We start from the raw sequence: 16,448 nt of genomic DNA, 5'->3' as shown, positions 1-16,448 counted from the left end.
ACCCATCGTTTAGGGTTGCTGCATTTGCAAACAAGCCTCTCCCCTGCCAAATCGGGCACGTCCATGAAGCCATTTCAGTTACACACATCGGTGTGGGGATGGAAACCTGTCAGGACCAGGGTGGTATTTGGATCAAACCGCCAGCAGGTCTGCCAGTCACAGCAGGCAAAACCACAGCCCAGCGTGTGACCCTGTTCACTGCAGCTTGTGTTCCACCAGAGCATCTTCAAACACGTGGCAAATATACTTTTCTCTAACGGGTATTGTAATCTCTATCTTAGGTGCCAAAAATGTACAAGTTTTCCTCAGGATAGCACAGGGGATTCAAGAAATGGAAACATGATGGGCTGGTACCCTCTGCCCCAGCCTGGGCACTGCGGTCCTGGCTGGGGAGCTGATGGGTCCGGTCCCCATCTTACATAACCACTTCTTGCTTTAGCAATTATTTCCCCTGGTTTCAGTGGTGTTAAGGGCTACCTCTACCAGTGGAAGCTTATAGAATTAGTATTTCTAATTTTTCGGATCAAGAGAGCCATGTAAAAGATCAGTTTTGAAACAGTAGCCGAGAAGTCAGTGAGAGACTGCCTGCTGCTGGCTATCTGCTATTCCAGTCACATTCACAGCAGCTGCCAGATAAATGTTAGTTTTTATCAAGCTGTTTTCTGTGGCTAACTGAATTAACCTGTATCTTAAAGAATCTACCTTCAGCAATTAGCAGGCAGGTTTTGTTGCTGATGATGCCCCTATTACAGAAGCAGTAGCAATCGCAAACCGACCCATCGCCTGGAGCTGGGGCAGCTGCGGGACGGAGTGGCACCTCATTTACCTCCCGTAATGCCACCGCTGTGACACACCGGGGACCCCTCCAAGTGGGCTTGTTCTCTTAATTATGTTCTCAGGCAGGAATTGAAGAGCTTTACAGGAACAAACTTGTACCAACATTTTTCTTCCATGAGGACAAGGCGAGCTGGTCAGGTCCCGTGGCAGGCTGGCGTCGCTGTGTAAGCCAGCCCAGGTAGGCGCAAACCAAAGTCCTGGTTTTCCTTTGCCTTGTCCATTGGCACAGCCATCCCTGGTGCCATCGCGGATCGCAGGGCAGTGAGGAAAGGCTGTGCTTCACCCAGGGTAACCTCCCCCCGGCATCAGACGGCAGTTTTACCCTCAGCCCTTTTTCAAGTTCCCTGCACTGCCATTAATGCTTTTCTAATAGAAAATGCAGTCATTTATTCCATTTTCTATTTAGCCAGGCTCTGCACTGAGTTAAATTTACGGCTACTAGAAAAAACTAGCTGTTGCAGTACAAAGACAGGTAATACATGTGTATACATATGTGTGTGTGTGTATATATGTACATGTATATATATGTGTGTATAAATACATATATGTAAAAGATTAGCTGTTTCTTGATGCCATTGGATTTTATCTCCTTTACTGGGTAGCGCAAGCATTTTTACTCTCAAAAGTGCAAGATGATGACCAAGGCACATACTGCATATACCACCAGCGCCTGGTAGAAGAGAGGAGACAGCATTTTTCTTGCACGTTGACATTTCACGTTGTTAGCTGCAGCCATGAAAGCGTGTTGGTGGTAAAAGAGACCTTTTCATTTTTAAGATTATTAATCTCTACTACAGAGGTAGTAGTGCTTTTCTGTTAATTAATTCAGCGCACAAAGTGTTGATCTCAGCGTGATTTTTATCATCTAACATCTGAAAATACTGATTTTAAAAGACAGTTACTCTGCGTGATGCTAAGTGGGGAACTATAGTTCCAAGTTTTAATTAGAGGTAAAGCAAAACCCAGGTCAATTGGAGAGAAGCTCTGGGACTTCGCACACTTTATTATTATTTATGTCACAAAAGTGGGCATCACAAAAAAGAAAGAAAAAAGAAAAGACCAAACAAAATCTCCATCTGTTTCTAAACTCCTGGCATTTGTTCTTCCTTGTGCCTTCCAAAAAACTCAACTTAAAATGCAATAAATGATTCAACATCAAATGAGCTAAATTTCTCAGCTTGAATGCAGGTTTTTCTTTTGAGACTAAAGCTCAAAATTGTGAACTTTTTAAACTCCCTGAGTAGTTGGAATGAAGCTTTTCTTTCTGAGTTTGAAAAGAACTTCAAAACTGTTCCACTTTCAATTGAAATGTCTTACCAGGCTCAGGAGAAATGCTGTTGTGATGGTACGTGGTGTTGTAAGCTAATGAATTATTTAACTAGCAGCTTTGATTTGTTATTGGATTTTGCTATGTCTATGATTATTGCTCTTTTTTTTTTTTTTTTGAGAACAGTCTTAAATAAAATATTACCAGTTAAACAAACTATTTAGATTGAAAGACTACAGCATCATCAGGTATGTTGTAGATAACTCAGAGCCTGGTCTGAACAGCGATGCCGCTGTGCCATCTGCTTTGCATGAGGCATTATCCAGCACAACATTTCCCCATTGCAACCGTTGTAAGCCCCAAACGTGGTATGGTAAAGGCCATACGAGGGGAGGCGAGTGAGCCTCCGCTTGCCTAATGAGATCCTTGGGACTAATGGGCTTGGAGAAGAATGAGGTTAGTCACACAGGGTAACTGTGGCTACACAATTGAGAGATGACGACAACATTTAAACAATAAAAGCTTATTTCTTCACTCCTTGGAGAGGGGAAACGGCTGTCCCCGAGGAGGCTGTTGCTGGATGCCCTCTTGGGCAGCCCGGTTCCCACAGGGAGGTTGTCACCCACGCTGGTGCCTGCGTACGGGATCAAGGCCCTAATCAGCAGGGAAAGTCTTAAAACTGAAAGGCAATAAAGCCAGCTCTAGCAAAGGCCTCTCTCTTCTCACCTGCACACCTTGATGCCTGGCCATACTGGGCACATAGAAGCAGGCGGTGGGGCTTCTGTGGGGCTAGGGGCCGTGACATTATCTGTGGTATCACAGTGACATTTGCAAGAAGTTTTTTTGCTGGGCGCGCTCAGAAGTTAAGTCCTGACGTGGCACTCAGGCTTTTTGCATTGCTAAAGCCTTTTGGTTTTGTGGGGTTTTTTTCCCATGATATCACCATCAGTGCTACAGACATCCCGAGGAAAGCCCGGCTGGGCTCACTGGTGTCGGAAACGCTGTCCTGGCCTCACTGGTGTTGGAAACACTGCCCTGCTGCTGGCACATGAGGGACAGGGACAACCAAAGCCTGTAGGAAAGCACATCTCCTGTGCTCCCCGCAGGCGGTATGCAACACTCTGATGCTCGGGGGTGTTTAGCAATGCCTTTGCTCCTAAAGCTAGAAAATCAAGCAAGTAAGAGAGAAAAGCAGAGAACCGGAGGAGGAAACCTTGCAAGTTTTTGCAGCAGGAAAAAAAGCAAGCCATGGGGATAGTTTTGTGTCTCAGGGCATGAATTAGCTGGCCAGAGCTACTGTTACAAGTTCAACAGGGGGAATGGTCACGCTTTCTCTGTAGGTTAAGCTCAAATTCAGACACATTAAGCAAAGCTACAACTGATTTTTTTAGCACAATCTGATGAATTACATCGTACAAATCTGTGTACTCGAAGACTGATATTAGGAGCTGCTAACACACACTGCAGGGCAAACCCAGTTGTGGTGGCCGCGGCAATGGCATTGCCCTACCCATTCAGTGTTGTCTGGCCCAACATCACCTTCCAGCTACAAAGTCCCAGCATGTTGTGAGGCACTGGGAGCTGGCAGCCCCTGAGCTGACTCCAGCAGGTGAGGGGGGGGCTGCCCTTCTGCCACTGCTCCGGCCTCCGCAGACCCTCCCCACACCAGCAGCATCGCTCCAGCATAGTGCAGGATGGAGCCTTTACCAGCCCAGTCAGCCACGCTCTGGGAATGTGATCCAAAGCTCCCTGGGACTTATGGCTTTTCCAACAACTCAATGAAACTAGGAATTGGGGGCAGGGAAGTTACGAGTAAATTTAAATTCATATCAGATTTGCTTGCCTGAAAATAACTCATCTGCGTGATTCTTTAAAGGATGTATACCTGAAACACTTGTTTTCCCCTACTGTGTTAGGTAAACCCAAGCTAAACAATAGATACATAATATGATCAGCTTGTGTCTGGCTTCAGAGTTTGCTTTGTTAGTTTTCTGTATGCTCATTGCTTTTGAAAACAATGAATCTCATTATTAAAAACGAAAGGAAAAAAGAAAGGGGAAAAGAAAGGGGAAAAGAAAGGGGAAAAGAAAGGGGAAAAGAAAGGGGAAAAGAAAGGGGAAAAGAAAGGGGAAAAGAAAGGAAAAAAGAAAACTAAATGATCCATGTTTGCAAATTTAGGAGTCTCTGGGAAGTTAATTTCTAGCCAAAGGTTGGCCGAAGGTTGGCCACATGCTAATACTATTGATGGCAAAAGCAGAAGTGTAATTTCTTTTTGTGCTGCTAACATCAGGCACTGTTTCTTGGGTGCAGTTACTGCTCCAGGCTAATGCCTGCCTATTGCTGTGAGCAGCATCGTGCACCCTTGGTATCCCCACTTGCCTAATGGCTTTATCTCTGCATTTGCCATGTTCTCACAAGGGTGAGAGTTAAAGGAATGTACATTTTCAAATCACTTCCACTAGCCACCTGCTCTGCCTGTATGGATCCTACTGCTTTGCCAGGCAGTGCACCGATGGCAACCACACGCTTTGCAGGTACCTGCCTCCGCTCATGCTGTTGTCCCGTCCAAGTTCCCAGCGCTTCAATACCCACCAGCAGACAACAGAAAACTCTGTCTCACAGCTCTGAAGTCTTTAAGAGAACTGAAGCTACTGTCACTTGGGCTGGGAAACCCTAAAATCTGCTCTAGGCACAGTCTATAACTGTAAAATGAAATATAAATGGATATATTTTACATTAATATATGGTACATTAATACAAAATCTGTTATTCCCTGAAGCCAAATTTAACATCCCATTCCTAAATTACCATCCATACTATTAATTTTCCTCTTTTCCTATGATCTATCTTTTTGCTTTCTCCCATCTCAAGAATTCAATTACTTTTAAAAATACGAGTCTTTGGGGTTTTTTTTACAAGTCTGTCTGAAATCAAAAGCATTGTGGTAGCTAAAAGGTAATATAAATCTCGGATTTTTTTTCTTTCCAGGCCTCTTCCACACAGCTTTTGACAATGACAGTCCAACCAAAGCCTCCAGAGATACTCCAATCTAAAGATCTGATCTAGGACTTCTCTTCCTTAACTTGCCACTCATGTTTTCCTCCTAATTAGATCCATATCTGCATTGCAGATTTGCCTATACAGGGAACAAAATATTCTCAGTTACATTCAGATCTCCCAGTGGAATTATTTTAAATCATCAGAAAATCAAAGTGGCACACAAATCTCCTCGTTAAAAAAATAACTGTCAAAAAGACGTGCATTCTTCCATGCAACATCTGGCAAGGGAATAAAGGGAGTACATTATCACAGCAAGGAAAAAGATGCCTTCAAACCAGAAGGAAATAACAACCCCTGCCGAAGGCTTACTGTTACCTTAAGGTCTCCTGTGAGTTCTCCTCCTCCCAGCGAGGAGGCTGCATCTCAGGGAGGGGCAGGTGCAAGCTTTCTGTCCCCCGGGCAGCAGAAAGGCTGCACCTGTGTGGAGCCTGACCCCGGGCCCTATATAATCCTCCCTGGGCCACCAAGAAGCAAGCTTGTGGTGGTGGGCTTGCCTGAGGAGCTGCAGTGCTTGAGCACCTCAAGGATGTGGTGAGTGGGGCTTGGGGTGGGATGGGGAGCTGGGTCCTTTCCTTGATGCTCTCTCATTTTAGTCCTTTTGCTTGCAGGTTGCTGCTCCTGTTTGGCTTTTTGCTGCCCTTAGCCCCTTGTGCTGATGGCCTGGGGGATCAGGATCTCTTGGGTAATGAGGCTTCTCTGGGCTGGTAGTGGTGTGGATGTGAGCTTTGGGTTTGCTTGGAGCTGCTTCCTCCTGCCTGGGTGTGGAAGTGAGCTCTGAAGGGGGCTGGCTAGCTGGGGGGCTTGCAGGGGGTGTGCCTGCAGGAGGCTGATGGTGGTCTTCCCTCTGCAGAGCGTGTGACCTGCCATGAGGATGGGATGGAAGTTGAGTTTTCTGGAGAGCTTGGCAACTACTCCTGGCATGTGCATGTTGTTGGTATGTACTACTGCTGCCCTGGCCCTTCCTGCTGCAGCATGAAAGCAGCTGCTTGCCTGCATGGCTGACCTTCCCTGTCCTCCCCAGATGCGAGTGGTGAGGAGATTGTGTCCTGTGACCCCACTGTCTATTATGAGAAGCTGTTGCTTTTTGTCCCATTTGTCAACTGCACTAGCCTGGAGGTAAAGGGGTTTTTGTTCTGGGAAGTTGCTGTGATAGATTATGGATTTTTTTTTTTCCTAGCTGGGACTGGGTTTAATAAGACTTCTAGCTCTATCTTTCTTAAAGAGTAGAAATAATTATACTTCTGATAATGTAAAACTCTTCTAGAAGAGCAGCTTGTGCCAGGAGTTGAAAAAAAAACTACTAGAATGCTTTTTCTTTCAACTGTGCATTAAACCCCCTCAGATGCTGCCAGAAATGTTGTGTCCTCCTGTAAAGGAATTGAGCTACTCCAAAGGATGTTTTGTACGCAGGGGAACTAGCCTCAAGAGCTGCAAAGCACCCTTTGTTTACATCTCTATATTGACAGAGCAATTAACACATGTTGCTCATAGCTGTTGAGGTAGAACAGTAATTGGGAGACCAACCCAAACTAGCCTCAAAAACAGGGGCTTTACTGGTATCTGTTGCTTTTAGGCATTTGAAATACCGCAAGAGTCTTGGTTTTGGCACTTATTAACTTGTTTCTTGAACAGTTTACTCTGGCACTGCAACCTGCTAGCCCTTGGAGCTTTTTCTTGACTCCTGCAGCTGTCTCTGTATCTTCTGCTTTCAACCTAACCTTGTGGCCCCATGCTTTCCTAGAAAACTTGGCATTATTTTTTTTTATAGGGCTCTCAAAATAAGTTTATCTTGGTTTGTCTGGTACAAACTTCTAAAACAACTTTTAAGGCTTAGTTTCAGTGACTTCTAGTTGTCCTCGTGCTGTACTGAGTACTGCTGCCTCTTTCTAATGTCTCTTGTCCATAGCATGGTCAGTACCAGCTAAGATTGAAGCTGCTGGTGAATGACACTATGGGAGAGGAGAAGAACATAACCTACAGCACCCACTGTGATAGTGTTCATGCAGATGAAATCGTTACTCCTTTCTTCGCTGGTGCAACAATCGTTACTCCTTTCTTTGCTGGTGCAACAAACTGTACAAAAGACTTGATGGCAGTAAGTAGGGGACTAGGAGAGCTATAGATCCTGTTTAGAGGCTTGCAAGGCAGGGTGGCTGTCTCCTGGAACTGCATGGCTGGGATCTGGGGAAAGCTCCAGCCAGCTTCAGGGAGGTCTGTTGGCTGCATGTTCTTCTTGGCATGACCCTAGCTCTTTGAAGAGCTAGTTTGCAAATAGTCATTAATGATGTACATGGTCTGGCTCCAGCCCTTTTGCAGGGGGAACTGGGATGCTGGTGCCAGCTGTCTGCTCTGGAAAACCATAGCAGAGACTTTTCTTAGCTGTAGGGTTGTGACCGCTGTCTGTTCCTATGGTCTAACCCTTGTGCTGTGTTCCAGGTTACTTTCCCAAGACTTATTCCAAGCTTCAGTGATGAGCATGTGGTATGTGCCTTCTGCCTTGCAAAGGGAGGGTGGGGGAATGCCAGGGTTTTGGACCAAACCTGAGCCTTATGTCTTCAAGCTGGAGTAGTTCCCTCTGGGGTGCTTGTCTTGTTGGGAAGCCTAATTCTATGCTATCAATATAAGGACCTTGAATGTAGAGCTTGTGAGGTAGCAGTCCTGCAGGGTGAAGAACTGTGTAATGCCTTGCTGCGCCTTCCCTTCCCAAGCAAGGATCTCCTGCTTTGCAGGTTCCAGCAACTCCAATGACCTGGACTCTGTCAATTGATGATGGAACCAGAACACATCAGCTGAGCCTTGGGCAAGCCATGCAGCAAGGCTATAATCTTCTAGCTGATGGCCACAACCTGACCCTTCAGGTGGCTTTTACTGCTGCTGGAGTTGTCTCCTACAAGGTAGGGGAATAAAGAGCTGGCACTGAGGAGGCAGTGCTGCCCTAAGAGGCTGGGTATATCCTTCCTGTAGGCCTGTAGGAAGCACTGATGACTCTTGGCCAGAGCTGATGTCAAGCTGATGCAGTGCTCTGCCTAGCTGGTGTCTGCAAAGCTGGCTGATGGCATAGCTGTCATTGAACTGCCCAGCCTGATAAAATGGGGAAGCAGAGTGTGCACTTCAGACAGCAGCACATCGATGGGCATCTGCCGAAGTGGGAATCTGGATATAGCCTGTCCGGTGACCATCTGACTGGCAGTCTCATGAGCAGAGCCTTTTTGAAAGAGTGTTGAGATAGGAAGAAGCTGCTGTTGAAGCTAGTATGAATAGTAGCAGTGATGAACCAGACACAGTATATGGCCCTGCAGCATTGGTTTTACGATGGACTATGAGCTGAGCACTCTAATGGAGCTCTGTATTTTCTTTGCCAGCACAACGATAAGGTGCTCTATACTGTAGCACTCAAGCTCATGTATGGCCCCCCTGAACATGGCCTGGCTGTGGAGTCAAGAATGATTTGTGCACCAGGTAACACATGGAGAAGGTCAGAACCTGGCCTGCCTCTGCCCTGAGGGAACTAGTGTGATGTTTAACAAGGATATTGTTGCAGGTCCAGCAATCTGTAATGCAACGCACATGACTGTTGCCATCCCAGCCTTCCCGGGGACCCTTACAGCTGTTGGTGTAGAGGATAATACCATTCCAATGGACCAGCTCCAGAAAAATGGGATTAGTCTAGACACAGGGAGAGGGGTCAAGCTACATATTAACAGAGGAGTCTTGAAGTCCAGGGTGAGTTCTGATCAAGTCACAGGATTTTGTGTGATCACAATTCCTTCCTGCTTACTGAGAGCCAGAGCACAGTAGCTATGACTGTGGCTAGGCACATACCTGTCAAGCCAGCCATGTGCCCTGTGGCTTGCTGAGGGCAATGAGAACCGACTTTATAATAGGTAAGCATCGTTCAAAGGTAATGGGTTTCATGAAGTCTCGGGGGGGGGGGGGGGGGGGGGGGGGGCGGGGGGGACAGCTGGTGGTGAAAATGCTCCTCTAGGACCAGGTTGGTGTTTGTGCCTGGGGCAGTGCAAGTTAATAAATGAGTTGAGTATGAAGAGCACCATGGCCTCAGGGCAAGTGAAACTGCTCTGATGCGTGCCTGTGTTGAAATGAGCTCTTGTAGCTACACTGAAGAGTAATTCTTGTCTTCCAGCGACGTGAGGGGAGCTGCTCAGGACTTCAGTCCTACATGTCCTCTCTGAAACTGTCTTTTCACTTCCATGGGGAGACTGTGGCAATGGTGATGCACCCAGAGTGCCCCTGTGACCAGCAGGCACCAATAGGTAAGTGACCAACTTCTGCCACGGACTCGGCCCGTGTGCTGCTAGCGTAATCCTTCAGCATCACTTGTACTTGAACTAGCCCTCCACAGGGACATGTATCTAGCAAGAACACAACAGCACTTGGCAGATTGAGCTGTTGCTGACTGGCATGGCAACTCATGTAAACCTCTTGCAGCTGCTGTGTGCACCCAGGATGGGTACATGGATTTTGAAATCCTTGCTGACAGTACTACACCACTGCTAGATTTGGATATGCTTAGGCTCAGAGATCCTGCGTGCCGGCCAGCCTTCAAGTCTTCTTTGAATGACAGGGTTTGGTTTCATGTCCCACTGAATGGATGTGGGACCAGGTTTTGGGTAAGTGTGTAGCCAGGTTTGGGGAGGGCTTCACATGCTGGGAATGTCCTCACTAATGCTGTTATTCATCTGCAGTTTGATGGAGAGAAGATTGTTTATGAGAATGAGGTGAGGGCATCATGGGCAGACTTCCCGCTGCGCAGGATCTCAAGGGACAGTGAACTTAGGTGTGTCTGGAAACATCTTACAAAGTCCATATATCCTATATATGAACATAAGACTTACCTGCTCCTTCCTTGTTCTAGGCTAACAGTTCTGTGCTCCTTCAGCAATGGTGATGCTTCCCTCACTATAAGGGCAGATGACCTTCCTCCTCTGGCTTCTTCAGTGAACCAGGGTCCCCTCTCCTTGGTTCTTCTAAGTTACCCAGGTAAAGCTGACCCTGGGCTCAGGTGACTGGGAAGCAGCTGGAGCTTGGGGGTGGGAAGCATGTATGAGCAAACTGTTCTGGTGCACGGGCTTCTAATGATGTGCTTCCCTCCCACTCATGCTACCTCAGGCAGATGCCTTAAATCTGTGGCTCTAGGACTGACAGCAGCTGGTAGACCAGCTGCTGTTGACAGATGTTCTTCAGGATGCTCTGCACACTGACTTAGCTAACAAAGCTTTGGCTCATTGCAGAGGACTCATACAGGCAACCATACCGTGATGATCAATACCCAATTGTGAGGTACCTACAGCAGCCCATCTTCCTGGAAGTTCAGGTCCTGAACCGCAATGATCCCAATCTCCATCTGGTATTGGATGACTGTTGGGCAACGGCTTCACAAAATCCAAGTTCGCTTCCTCAGTGGAATATTGTTGTTGACGGGTGAGTGCCCTGCCAGAGAAATGACACCACCTTTGGTAGTGGGTGGGAGGATTTGCTGCTTCTCCCCCATACTTCAGGAGCAGAACCCCAGCTACAAGGGCTTCATCTGAGGTGGCCCTCCAGGTACTGCCCTGGTATGCTGGAACTTGCAGAGGTGCTGCCATCTTCCTACCTTGAATTTTAGCCTGCTGCTAAGAAAATCAAGCCCCAAATCTTGTCTACCCTGTTGTCCTGACTTGCTGCTTACCTGTTGGCAGGTGTGCATATGACCTGGACAGCTACAGGACAGTGTTCCATCCTGTGGGGCATGGTGTCAGCTATGCCAACTATCGTCAAAGGCTGGAAGTGAAGACTTTTGCCTTTGTCTCTGGTGACAAAGCCCTCCCTGGCCTAGTAGGTGACATTATTCTCCTACTTAGAGCAGTAAGTAGGAGCAGTTCTTGTCTCAAAGTGAATGGGCCTCTCATTCTCTGTCCTAGGTGTACTTCCACTGCAGTGTTCTGATCTGTGACCGTTTTCAACCAGACTCCCCACTGTGTGTGTCAAGATGCCCTAGGCCATCTAGAAGCAAGCGAGGTAAGGCAGAGCAGATGTTGGGTTGTACTGATCCGAGATAACCTGCTGTACACTGGGGTTAACCTCTGCTGTGTTGCTGTTGCAGGGAGTGGGATGCCAGGTGTAAACACAGCAGTGGTGAGCTTGCAGGGTCCTGTTCTGCTCGTGCCGGAAGGATGGTCTGCAACCCAAGGTACTGAGGCAGTGCGGTGCTAATGCATGTTGTGTAGGTTTAGTGAAAAGCAGTCTCCACACACTTTTTTTTTTTGCATCTTTTGTAGGGACTGCTTTCTTGAGCAAGGAGGCATGGACTGTCATTACAATGACTGCTGTTGGTATTCTTTCTGTGGCGGCCACAATGCTACTATTTTTGGCTTTTCTTAAATGCCTAAAGAGAAGAGCATCCATGGTAAACATGGTATGTTAGTGTATTGTTTTTTACAAATAAACTTGGAGTGGAAACGTGACTGTAAAAGTCTCCTGGATGAGTTGTGTAGCTGTGGAGTTGTTGCTGGGTAACATTTGAAGTAGTAGACTGGACAAAGATGACATGTGGCTCACTGAGCAGTGATGCTGCTCTCAATATTGGTAGTTTCAGTGAGAGCACTGAGCAGAACTAGAACAGAAGCTCTTAAAAGACAAAGCCTCTTGGATAAGACTCAAGTGACAATGACAGTTTCCCCTATCCTGGATAGTTTCTTCAGCTTCTTAAATCATGTTATAGGATGACTGACAGGGTATAATTAACTCTTAATACTGTGAGAACTGGCTTCTTAATACAAGATCCCATAGAGTTCTCCTGCCTTTTCCTAGGATTGTAGAAAAGGATATAACTGAATAAAAACAGTAGTTCAAGACAAAGTAGTGCTCCTTTAACACAGGTTAACTGTGCAGTTGTTAAGCCTAGTGTTGGTAGCTCGACATCATCTAGACCCTTTACAGCAGTAACCAAATAGTATAAACCTAATACTAGTTTAGCTGGGGTTATATGAAAATGAGCAGTGTCTTATAACAGTTACTAGACAGAATCAAAGCCCAGCTGTGAATTTACTTCATGGTAATGACCTAGATCACAAAAACTCTAGATCTCTAGATTCAATTGTGGGTGAACATAAAGGTTTCAATAGGGTGAAAGGAAACTGCTCAGTGAATGTTGTGTGGTGCTTGAGTATGTGTGTTCCATGTAGTAGCTTGGCTGTAATGGATAAAGAGCAATCTGTGTAGCAGTACTCAATGCCACATCACTTTTACCTTCAAGAGCAGCGTCAGTCACTTCAGTTTGGTTCTGGCATGTCCTAACAGAGTCTGTGCTGCAGCAGTGGGGAGAGCAATGTGTAGGTTCAACCAGTCTTAAGTTTACTGCTAGTGAAGGTGGAAATGAATCAACTGGCTATAAAAGACAAGTAGATCTCTTGCTGAGACTTCTCTAGACCAAGACAGCTGCCACATTAAAAGCAATATCGCTTTGTCAAGGTTAAACCTCGGGCTTCTTGAGTCTGTAATGCTTCTTATTCTATGAGATTATACTGTATTGCAGCAGTAGTCAGCCGGGGATTATGGGGGGCTTTTGAAAACCAATGGTTTAAAACCAAGGGCTTAAGAGGCTTATGAATAGGTTTGCTAATTACTAACAAATTATTTCTGGTTCTACTACTCCCAGCCTCTGTCATTTTAGTGATAAATACTTCAGGCTGATTATGGACTGCAGAAAAATGTTTCTTTGTTTACTGGGTCCACTTCAGGTTTGTTGCCTCTGCTTTTCTTGTGGCTTTCCCCTGCCTGTCAGGGTAGGGGGAGTTCAGTGCAGCATGCTTACTCCATTAATTGACCATTGCATATTCCTGGTCTTTCATCTATGTATGAAACTGAATACTGCTTGTCCTCTTAATAGTCATCATTAAAGCAAAATCTTCAGTGATGAGCTAATAATATTGAATTTCCTGAATCTCCCATTGTTGTGTTATGTTCCTGTTGAACTTTGCAGCCACTTTCCTTTTTGAAATGCTTATCAGATGCTTTTGTTCATGACTGATTTCATTCAGTTATTTTCAAAAAAATCCATGTTATGCCAAAATCTGCAGTATGTGCATCTCTTTACAGAGCCTAAGACACTTCTTTTCATGTAACCTGGTGTTGTGGTTTGTCTATCCAACAACTCAGTACCATGCAGCCACCTGCTCCCCACTGCTCCTAGTGGGATGGGGAGGAGAACTGGGGGATGGGGGAAGGTAACAGCTGTGGACTGAGATAAGAACAGTTTAATAATGGAAATAACTGTAATGAAGAGGAGAGAGAGAAGAATAAAACCCAAAGGGCAACTTCCCCCCCCCCCCTCCCTTAAATGATGCACAGTGCTGGTGCTCACTACCTGCTGACTGATGCCCAGCCAGTGTCTGAGCAGTGATGGTGGCCCCCAGCCATCTCCCCCCAGTTTATGTACTGAGCATAGTGTTCTGTGGGATGGAATAGCCCTTTGGGATGCCCCGGTCCTGGCTCTGCTCCCTCAGAGCTTCTTGGGCACCTGCTCACTGGCAGAGCATGGGGAAACAAAGGTTCCTGACTCTGTGTAAGCACTACTAACACACTGATGATTCAGTCGTTACTATCAACATTATTTTCATACAAAATCCAAACCACAGCACTATACCAGCAAATAAGAAGATAATTACCTCTATCCTAGCTGAAACCAGGACACCTGGCATGAAAGGCGTTGCACTCAGAACTTCAGCAGGGCAATAAGTGCTTTTTTTTTTAAAAGGTCAGTGTGTGTTCTTAAAATGTCACTGTGGTTGTTCTTTGCAGCTTTCAGTACAGACCAGGACAGCAATATCTGTAGGTAGAACAGTCCACTTGGAGTGAGGCAGTGTCAGCCATGCAATTATGCTTTTTATTTTGTATTCTGTATGCACTGTCAAGGGAATGAGGCATGGAAATACAACTATATGTGGCAGAATGAAAAGAGATGAGTGCTCTGCACTGTGACTGTAGCACTCTTGGGTCAAACTTTGTCTGGCAACTTGGTGTGAACAGGGAGGGTGATAATCACCACTCCAGCTCCATGTGCTCTGAGCATGTAGGGCTTCAGGTCAAGTCAGTGGACAGACTCTGCTGATGCTTGTTGTCCTGTGTGTTGTATATAAATAGTACAGGGCAGGGGGCTCATCTGCCACAGCCCCTGCTTCATGTAACAGCATTATCAACAAGCTATTTTTAATAAAACAGGTTTCAGGGTACATTTTCTAAATACCAATGTGGATTTTATGCAAGGAGAGCATGGAGTACTGAGAGTAATCATTATGAAGGCTTTATGCTGTTGTTAATCACAGTTACAGTGCCAACAGTAGTACAATGAAACTGTCAATTTCACATTAGAACTGTTGGAGCAACTAGCTCTTACTTTCTATTAGCCTGGTAGGCGTTAGGGTTGAGGTGATTACTTAGGCTATTATCCAGCAAACCACCTACTGTACTTAAGTCCTGTTGACTTAGCACTTGAATGGAATATGAAGTATTTCTGCAAAAGCTCAAAAAGTGGTGCTTGATGAAGAGAGTTTATGTATATGACAGCACATTGTACTTAAGTGTACAGGCTCTTGGCTTTTCTGAGCCAAATAAGGCTGATATTCTTAATGTTCCCCCTTCTCCGTTTTACTCAAGTGTAGGAAGAGATCAGTGCATGTTCAGGCAGAGAAGTCTTTGTTTCTTATTGCTGGATAGAGTTTGAACCTCTGCTCTGGGCAGTTGGAATTTACTAAATAACATTGTTGGCTGTCCCGTGAATACTTGGAAATGCTAGCTAACGTTCCCATAAATTGATACATAGCTTGCTTGTATGAATCTGGAGATTTGCTTTAGTGAGGGTGTTTAAAACACCTCACTTTAATAAGTGTAGGTAAGAGCTCTACTCTTGCTCTGACCTCTCTCTTGTATTAAGCTGGGGAGGTGACACACAGTGACAGCCATCCAGGTTGTTCTTGCCTGGTTCCTGGCCCTGGCTAACCCTGTCTGCTTAGGGGAAGGCTGTCTGGCATGGCATATGAGAGGAGATCTGTCACTAGCTCCTGGGAGGATTAACTCCATAGTTCCCCCAGGCTGGTGTTGTGCTCTATTTGTGGATACCATAGGGGAAGTTTGAGTGAAGACTCATGTAACTCATTTAAAGGAAGGAATTATTTCTCTCTCTCTGTAAATAATTTAACTTGGAGCCCAGCCATGTGCATTCCTTCTCCCTTCCTGTAAGAGCTGAGCTCTGGTCTTTCTCAGCCCCCTGTTGAACTGTGGAATCTTTAAGCTCACTTTACAAATAAAGGGATTCCCTTACTGCATTCAGGCCTGATGTCCCTCTGCTGGTCCATGTGGGATGGCCGCGTGTGGATGAGGGTGCAGTGAGAGGAGGCATAGGAGAAGAGCTATCAAACCTGTTGCATATGGGGTCAGCTTGGGGTCTCTGCAGCTTTGAGCTCAGGCAGCTGCTGCAGGAACTGTGGCAAAAGTTGGTGGTTCTAAAGCTCCTTGGAGAGACAGGACGGTTGGGGTCCCCTAGGAGGTAGGGGTTAGGGCTGCAGGAGTGGCTGACCACTGGTGTACTGTTATGTCTGAAGTGAGGGCCAGTGAGCCTGATCCTTGGGGCTGGGGAGGCTGGGGATCCATTGGGAATAGCGCTCCTGGGGTGGGAAAGGCTCCTGCTGCTTCCCTGCTAGGCTGGTGTTGTTCTGCAGGGAGCCGAGACAGTGGCTGAGAAAACAGAACCTTAGCACCATCTTCCTAGTCTCCCTTACCACTTAGCTCTACTGCAGTGTTTAATAATTTAAAGAAAAAAACCACAACACAAACCACAGATGACCAAACAACCTACACCCTCATTTGAGGGGTGGCCTTACTGGTGCCAACAAAAACACCTGGTTTATGCTGACCCAGTCCTATTTCTTTAGTGTATCCCTGTACAAAACCGTGCTAATATGGTGATGGCACAGCGCTGAGAGCAGCTCTTACTAAAAAGATATGGTGAGAAGCTTTGAAAAGACAGTGACTGATAAACATGCAAAGGTCAGGGCAGCAGGAGTGGATCTGCTCCATCATTCCCTGCTGGTGGCTGAGAGCTGACAGCTTTAGCTCCTGGTAAGTGCTAATGACAGAATGAACTACATGATGAAAAATCAATTTAAAATGCAGAAGGATATGGTTTGTGTGGGGCCAGACTCTGAGCTGGAATAAATGTACTTGTTTCCGTGTATCCTGGATTTATTAGGCAATGCCTGCTCCCTTCAGCAAAAAATGAGGGTCTGAAGGA

At 46.1% G+C, this 16,448-nt stretch overlaps 1 protein-coding gene across 1 annotated transcript; it reads left to right on the top strand.

The window, feature by feature from the left end:
- Positions 1-3,599: 3,599 nt before the first annotated feature.
- On the top strand, positions 3,600-12,008 carry ZP2 (zona pellucida glycoprotein 2). Its single transcript, XM_013294645.3, has 18 exons — positions 3,600-3,670; positions 5,773-5,846; positions 6,015-6,098; positions 6,186-6,280; positions 7,071-7,259; positions 7,601-7,645; positions 7,894-8,058; positions 8,527-8,623; positions 8,706-8,887; positions 9,306-9,435; positions 9,611-9,792; positions 9,868-9,959; positions 10,038-10,162; positions 10,414-10,603; positions 10,861-10,996; positions 11,083-11,179; positions 11,265-11,351; positions 11,440-12,008. The coding sequence occupies exons 1-18, from the start codon at positions 3,600-3,602 to the stop codon at positions 11,583-11,585; spliced, it is 2,187 nt and encodes a 728-aa protein (XP_013150099.1). The 3' UTR covers positions 11,586-12,008.
- Positions 12,009-16,448: the final 4,440 nt, after the last annotated feature.

This window comes from Falco peregrinus, chromosome 5, assembly GCF_023634155.1.
Source record: "Falco peregrinus isolate bFalPer1 chromosome 5, bFalPer1.pri, whole genome shotgun sequence".
Taxonomy (NCBI): domain Eukaryota; kingdom Metazoa; phylum Chordata; class Aves; order Falconiformes; family Falconidae; genus Falco; species Falco peregrinus.
This window is presented reverse-complemented; position numbering and strand designations above follow the sequence as displayed.